Source organism: Hippichthys cyanospilos, chromosome 8, assembly GCF_059441005.1.
Source record: "Hippichthys cyanospilos isolate Australia breed blue-spotted pipefish chromosome 8, RoL_Hcya_1.0, whole genome shotgun sequence".
In the NCBI taxonomy this organism is placed as follows: domain Eukaryota; kingdom Metazoa; phylum Chordata; class Actinopteri; order Syngnathiformes; family Syngnathidae; genus Hippichthys; species Hippichthys cyanospilos.
Genome location: NC_142376.1, coordinates 21,899,418 through 21,907,364, shown reverse-complemented (window position 1 = coordinate 21,907,364; position 7,947 = coordinate 21,899,418). Strand labels below are relative to the sequence as shown.

General features: G+C 40.0%; 1 protein-coding gene across 4 annotated transcripts in view; it reads right to left on the bottom strand.

Annotated features, from left to right (window-relative positions):
• Nucleotides 1-2,710: 2,710 nt before the first annotated feature.
• The window catches only part of cdt1 (chromatin licensing and DNA replication factor 1), a 21,890-nt gene continuing 16,653 nt past the window's right edge, over nt 2,711-7,947 (bottom strand). The window contains exons 5-9 of one of the 4 annotated variants that reach the window (XM_088420840.1): nt 6,657-6,763; nt 6,362-6,550; nt 6,121-6,276; nt 3,234-3,435; nt 2,711-3,032 (exon numbers count right to left, since the gene is read on the bottom strand). In XM_088420840.1, the coding sequence (XP_088276966.1) occupies nt 2,830-3,032; nt 3,234-3,435; nt 6,121-6,276; nt 6,362-6,550; nt 6,657-6,763 (857 nt within the window). In that variant the 3' untranslated portion in view covers nt 2,711-2,829. Of the gene's footprint in view, nt 3,033-3,233; nt 3,436-5,733; nt 5,859-5,936; nt 6,277-6,361; nt 6,551-6,656; nt 6,764-7,947 lie in introns of those variants that run through there. The other 3 variants (XR_015866331.1, XR_015866333.1, XR_015866332.1) reach the window with 3 other exon arrangements.

Below are 7,947 nucleotides of genomic sequence, written 5' to 3'. Positions count from 1 at the left end.
TAAAAAGTTTATGAAATTAAATTCATGTAGTTTGTCCAAAATTAACTGACTAGCTCGTTCCTCTGTTGTTTTTTTTGTTTTTTTTTAAAAAATTGGAATCAAGAATGGATCAGGAATCGCACAGAATCGTCCAAATCCAATCGATGCCAACAACCCTATCCCGAGCACACATCTTGTTTCCCATGGCTCTTGATTCCTTGTTGGTACTTACTTGTCAGGTTTTAATTTGGATTTATGTTTTTCCATAGTTTGGGCCTGTAGTTGGGTTTTGACTCAGGAACTCAATCTTTCTTAGCCATCTTGTTTGGCTCATCCCCGGAATTCACTAGGAATCAATCTTTCGTATGATAACACATATGTTTATAAAAAGAAGTCAAGGGCATTTTCCATTCGCGTGCCAGTACTATGGAATGCCCTACCTATGGAAGTCCGCGCAGCCACCTCAGTAGAAATCTTTAAATCACGACTAAAAACACATTTATATTCTAAAGCATTTATTTAATTGAGCCTGTCTGCAGTTTTCTTCTTCTTTTTTCCTGCCCCCCTCTTCCAGCCGGGAGAGGGGGCTAGCTAGATGGTGAGGGTTGACTTGACCGCCTCCATTGGGTCCTGCGCTGGTCGACCATCACGGGTTAGGAGTTCGGCCGTCTGCGGTCCACCTGGCTGAAATGTGGGATGGTTCCTGCCCAATGGCTTTGCCTGCTGTCAAGACATCACTGTACTATATAGCACAATGTTTTCTGTAATGTATATTGTTTCTGTGTCTGGTACATGCAGCATCCACTTCAACCTGTGGGCCTGGAAGGGGGCTCCTCCCACCTGTGGTTCCTTCTGGAGGTTTCTGATTTTCCCCAAATTGGGGTTTTTGAGTTTTCCCTTCCCCTTCTGGGAGCTTTGACAGGGGATGCTGTTGTGTACCTTATACTGAAAAGATGTCTCTGTACGACCTCTTTTCATCTGTGAAGCCCTTTGAGACTTCGGTGATTTAGGGCTATATAAATAACATTTGATTGATTGATTGGTTTATATAGCCATAGCACACAATATTCTTTCGACCTTGAAAAATGAGTTACAATGCTGGCATGCTAGAAGCTGCCTTTCTTGATAACGTTTGGCATTATGGGTTGTGACTTTGCATGAACGGAAAGATATCACCCAATTAAAAGACAGTTGGTAACACTCTATTTTTACACTGTCAAAACTTCATCCAGGACACTAAAGTACCGTATTTTTTTCCGATTACAAGTCGATCTAGAGTATAAAACTACCCTTGCTTTTACAGCAACTTAGGTGAATTTTACAAATCCCCTATCATTGCCAAGTTTATACCGGCAAACCTCAAAACCAGACCACTTTTCTCCACGTGTTTGAATAGCATTCATTCGAATCTGAAATAAGTAATACCATGTCATTTAGGAGGCTTAAAATTATATGTACCTCGTAGTATACAGTGAACCCTCATTTATCGCGGTAAATAGGTTCCAGAAAGGGCCATGATAGCTGAAAATCCACGAAGTAGCGCCCCCACTTTTTCTCTTATGATATACATATGTAATGAAAAGAAAATGCGCGAAGTCGTGTATCCGTGTAACGAGGATAAAAAAATGTGATGTAGAGAATCTGCGTAATGGAAAAAAAATCTGCGATGTAGCGCATCCACTATAGTGGAACCGTCAAGTAGCGAGGGTTCACCGTATACCTCGCATGCATCTGTGTTAACGCGTTTGCACTTTCAAATGCACTTTCGTCCGTCAAGCACCGCCTTATTGCCTTATTGTTGTCAACAATGAGGCAAGGTGGATTATATTTCTGGTGGACTTTGACCCATTATGAAAAGGAAAAGACACCTTAACTTGTCCAATCAGAAATGCAAGAGCCGTGGCATGCCATGCGTGGATGTCAGCAGGTGGGGGGAAAAAAACATAGCGAAGAGCAACCCCTCCTTGCTCTGATCTTGGCATGGTCGTCACTTGGTTAAAAAAAGGCATCGGCAAAGTATTTCTGGAGACCTCCATTTCAAACTAATTGGACGAATCTGAAAATGACTATCAATGGAAAAGACATTAGTTTCAGCATTTGCGTCTATGCGTGCGCAAACATTGCCTCGCTCTTGTCTCGTTTGTGAACCCCCCCCCACAACAGTATGTCATTATAGAAATGCATCTAAAAATACCGTCATTTTGTAATTTTAATAACACACACCATGGATTTTAATCGGACAATAATGATATATGAAACCACTAACTGTCAGGTGTAGCCTTAAACTCACGTTTTTCTAAGTCACCCAAATGTACGTTAAAAAAAATAAATAAAATAAGGGGGGGGGTGAGTTATGCAGCCGACTTGTATGTGGATAAATGCGGTATACGATATGAAGTCAACCTACCTTAATATGGTGGTTAAAAAAATAAAATAAATTGACTTGTACCCCCCCCCCCCAAAACAAAAAAAAAAAAAATTTTAGAGGAGAGTAAATAATTGGAAATTTGATTTTTTTTCTTTTTTGTCTCGCCTGACAACATACGACTGCAGTCCATTGTATAGCAATGATCTTAATTTTATGCTATAAGAGCTAAAACGAGCCTCACTTTTGACTTCCTGTTCGCTATTATCTTTACCAGAAGGTGTGACACCTGAAAATCCCATCAATTGATAAACCTATCTATAACTATACTTGTATTTAAAAAAAAAAAAAAAAAAAAAGCAATACTAGATTTGGGGTAACAAAACATATTTCCTCTTACATATGCCTTACAAGACTTGTTAATCATGCCATGAGTGTTGAAGACCAAGACTCATTTCGTCTGTTTTCACACAAAGCTGAACGGGTCAACTGTGCACTGTGACAGACCCTGGTTTCACTTGCACTTTGAGTCTCTCCTCTTCTCTGAGGTTGCAGCTTAATTTGTCCAAAATTACACTGAGGTCCATCTGCTTGTTCAGTTTAAGGTACACGTCCTTCCTGACTGGATGTATGGTAAGCCAGTTGGGGTTGAGCTCAGCAAGCAATCGGATGTGTTTCTCCATTTCACCTAAATACAGAGAGAATAGACACAGCTAATACTGGAATCTGAACATTCATTTGTTGGTGGTGGGGGCATGGGGGGTAGTTCGCCAATGGTGAATGCTTTACTTATTGTCTCACTCGATATATAAGTGGCAAAGGACAACAAGTGGAGTTTTCTATATTACACATGAACTATTCAACTCCTGTCTTTTTGATATTGACCAACCTGAAGTGAGAGCAGATCTGTAGCTGGTGACCATCCGGTTACAAATGCCTTCCATATTTAAAGCAGTTTTTTTTTCACATACAAAGACATTCCGAAGAATTCTAGCTAGCTCCCCAAGCCGGGACATCATCAAGAGTCGCTCTTCTTGGGATGGGCTCCGAGTCATGGTCGCCTGGAGCTTCTGGGATTCCTTTGCCCTAATCTAAAAAAAAAAAAAAAGAAAAAAAAAAAGAGAGATATCCAGACATGTCATTTCACATGATCTAAAATATATTTTTGCATACGCTATTTTGCATAATTCCATATTTGGAAATGACTGCAAGTAGCGCAATAGTTCTTGCTTACTTGAAACATTTTAAAAACCTTTAAAAAGGACTGTCTCATTCCTACAGGCGCTTTCGTGTCCTTTAATTAATGGAGCAATAGCTTTTAATGTTTTCATGCTATGATGTCATTCTGTCATGTTTTTAAATGTTGTTTTGCATCTACTTTTTAAGTAAAAAGAATGATAGTTTTACAATTTCCTTAAAGGGACAACGTGTAAAATTAAGACCGTTTTTCATTATGGACAGCAGTTGGTGCTGCATTTTCCCTTGTCTGTAGCTATAACAGTCACGGGGACCTCGAGTGCCACCCCCCATGCTCAGCTTGGACTGAAGACGGAGGGGATTCTAGCTATTTGAACAAATGTATAAAAAAAAAAAACTGGACAGAGGGAAAACCAACGCCCAATTGTCTCATCTTCTTAGTGTTTTGAGGAGTCTCAGCATTGATTAAGATGTTCATCAACACCAAGAAACCAGTCTTGGACTAAAAACCTGCTTAAAATGGTTGCCTGATGGCCAGCAAGCATCAATGAATCAAAGGACCAGTGAATGGTATGAAAGTGGATCTTTTCAGCAAATGAGATTAGCTACTGAGCCACAAATGTGAACATAGTAAACACAACCTTATCCCATGGCAAACATGTATGTGGCAGAAAGAACACAAAAGATTCCATCTTTTGCAAATGACAGTGTCTGGTGATAAAGCGAGCGCTACTGATCATCCAATTGTCGTATCTGTTCAAATGCACATAGGAGCATTTGATGTGTTGAAAAAACTGTCAGATACTGAAGAAAGACTGTTAACCTTATCAAGATATATAAATCGCTGAACACGGATATATCTGAGCTGGGCTCTAGCTTCAGTCTGGCAAAGCGATAACCGATACAGCTGAAAAATATCATCTTGTCAGGGCGGTTGAGAAGTGTTTTTCCTTCTCATTCAGAGAATTTTATTGACATTTTTTGGGGAAAGTCGTGTGGATCGAATTATTTACTGGCTGCCAAGATTTTCCAATGTCAGCATCAGTGGGCACCACCTTCCAAAAACAAAGAGGATGATTGTCCACAAACACAGATGAGAGTGGAGATTGACTCTGAAGGCCCAACAAGAACACAATGAAACAATATTGCACACATTTCCCTCTAAAACAGACATGATTTCTCTTTAACTGCTTAAACCACTGGGCCACACCCAGCATTTGATTCATCCCAAACTTTACAGACTTCTTCACCTCGTCAAAGAGCATGACAGCACTCAAGCCTGGACAGTACATCACCCCTGGGTGATGGCCCAACTCCAAGCTCACAAAATCCATTATCTATGAATGACTGTCTCCCACATTTTAAGTTATGGGAAATCAACTCACACCGCTTCCATGGCCCCATGATCATGCTCGCCCCAAAGATCAAACTAACTATTTAACCATACTAACTATCTTACTCCATCAAGACTCAGCTGGCAGCCACTTACAGTACCTGCCAACAGACTCTAGTTGCCCATGAAAAACCCTAACTTCAGTCCAGTCTGATATGTTTTGGGTGCAGACGGCAAATCTGTTTATGTTTGTCCTTAGAATAAGTCAGGAGATTCAGGACCAAGTGGAGCAAAAAGAAACTTGTTGTTAAGTGATAACTTGAAAAAAAAAAAAAAAAAAAAAAAAAAAACATAATCAAGAGCTAACCTAGTTAGTCAGTGCCTCCGATTATCAATGCAAGATTAGCTCTATTCACAATATGATCATTAGTTTAAAACGGTTGTCTATTAACCCCGAAGAAAATCTGACTGTGTGTAGTCTAGCTCGTCCTATCACCATAATTACTACAAGTAAAAATATGTCCAGTTTAGAAACGCACATCTCTACAGTATGTCATAAGTTGGCTTATATGGTTGACGAATGAAATCTTTCTTAAAAGTCATCGAGGAAAATAAATCAATCAATCAAATCTTCAAGTTATTGTTTATAGCACGCAAAAAAATCGAAGAAAAAAACAAAACAAAAAACATTTTCTACACATCTTAGTTAAATGTGGTAATGGACGTTTTTTGTAGGTCTTGCTACAAGTGCTACAAGTCAATGTAAAACATCCAAATGGGGCAGCTTTGTTATAAACATCTAGCAGGCACAAGGTACTAGGGCATAATGAAAACAAAAAAAAAGGTAAACAAAACCCACAATATACTGATGATTTCACCTAGCCTGATCCATTTTTTTAACCACATGTCCTCACAAGGGTCACAGCCTATCCCAGCAGTCTTTGGGTAGTAGGCAAGGAACATCGTGAACTGGTTGCCCACCAACTGCAGTGCATACAGTGACAAACCAGTCACACTAAGAAATACACCCAAGGGCATCTTGGGAGTGTTCTATATACCTACCATGCATTTGCTTGGGACTGTGGGAGAACCCGGAGAAATGATTTTCTATTACACATTATGAACTTAATCTTGCTTTGTGGACACAGCCTTGCGAGACATCTCATCTCGTGGGATTTGTGTCTCGTGCCATACCTGTGGAACAACTCTAAAAGAACAAACTACAAAAATGATGTGATATACATACTCTGTCTAACAGGGACTGTGAAACTCCATTCAGGGCATTTGGAATACAAGGTGAAGCTGACGTTTGTGTGCCTGTCATACTTTGTGGAGACGGCCCTCTGCTTAGGGCATTTTTATCTCCTGCCTTCTGAACCAGAGAAACCAGAGCTTTCTCCATCTAGGTGAAAGAAGCAAATTAGATTCAAGTTATTCCAAAAATTGCAATGAAGAACTATTATGTATAATACAAAATCTTTCAGGACCTTGGGTGTGATGAGAGAGTGGGCCTTGTCCAACACCTCCTGGGCAGTTGTCAATTTGTCAGTGAGAGGAGGTTGTGGCAGTAAGCTTGCTTCCACAGCTGGCACAGTGTCCACATTAAAGTTAGGGTGCCAGCGAGTCAATTTGTTGTCTGGGACACACACTTGGTGTATCAATGAGGAGAGGTAAACCTGCAAATGGAAACATTATGTTGTGAGGCTTGATCAGAAAGTACCTCATCTATATTGGTTACACCAATAAAACACTTTCTGCCAAATTCAGCCTAATAAAACTGACCTTGTGGTGTTGTTTAACAATGGAAACAAGGTTGTGATGAAAGGTGTGTCTTCTCTCCAAAAGATCAGAAGCTGTCAAGACAGGTCTACCTTCCTTTTGGCCTGTAACTGATCAATACACATTAAGGAAAATTAATGACATACTGCGTTGTGTTAAGCAATAATTACAAACGGTGTCAGTCTATTGATTATTTCTGCCAAAGAATATTAATCACAGTTTACAATACAAACAGCTAATCCTGTTAAAGTAATAGTGTGTAAATCATGAATAAAATCATATTACAATCACTTGCAAATCATTTTCAAGCTAAACTACAAAAGATAAGATAGTTGAATGTTCAAACTAATGAATATTTTTGCTAATTCCCTCAATTTAAATTTGATGCCAGCAACTAGTTCCACAAAAAAATGGTGGTACCCGGATAACTTTGGGCTGTAAAGTCAGAAAAAGACCTCCACTTCTTTGTAGTGGCTCTAGTTTTTGCTATCAATATATTTTATAATCAACTGATCAACTGATTAACTGAAATAAATGTACATTTATTTTGACAAATTCAGCTGACTGCTCCCAGACTGGCAACTGTGAGGAAATGGATCATATCTGAGGCCGTAGAACAAGCAAAATCTGCTCTTAGGCATTGTGGCTGGGCTAGGGACAAGCGGACTCACGCGCCCGCCCGCCCGCCCTCAATCCCTCCCTCCCTCAGTGTCCTGACATATAACCACCACAGCAACTAGAACAACTTCCAGCAAAACCCCAGCAAAAGTGGAGCCCAGCCCTTGCCTATTTGTGTGTGTGTGGGCGTACATGCTTGTGTGTACATTATGTGTTAATGCAAATGCAGTCTGCAGGTTGCTCCGCACTCATATGTCTATACATGCGTCACCGCTTACGTCACTAGAATTAATCTGCTATTGGTCAGTGTCACGACTCCTGAAGATTCTGCACCAAAACGTTGGAAATCTCTTACCTCAAATTCTTTTATAATAAACATGGTATTTCAAGTGTAAACTCTCCATTGTAATCATGTTTGATCATGTACAGATCTGACTTTAATTCAATGTCCAGGCCGCAGCTAATATGAAAGCAGCTGTGCGAGACTTCAAAGGAAAGGGGGAACTGTTCACTTACTGTACAGTGTATAAGGTTTAATCATTTAAGACTTAAGTAAATATGTGTACTGCTGTATTTCCATGTCCGAGGAGGGCCCGTGGCAAGTGCATTTATAGTTACTTCGTCTGTCTGGCATGCAAGAAACCCTCACGGCGTGTCACCGCAATACAGTGAAGCT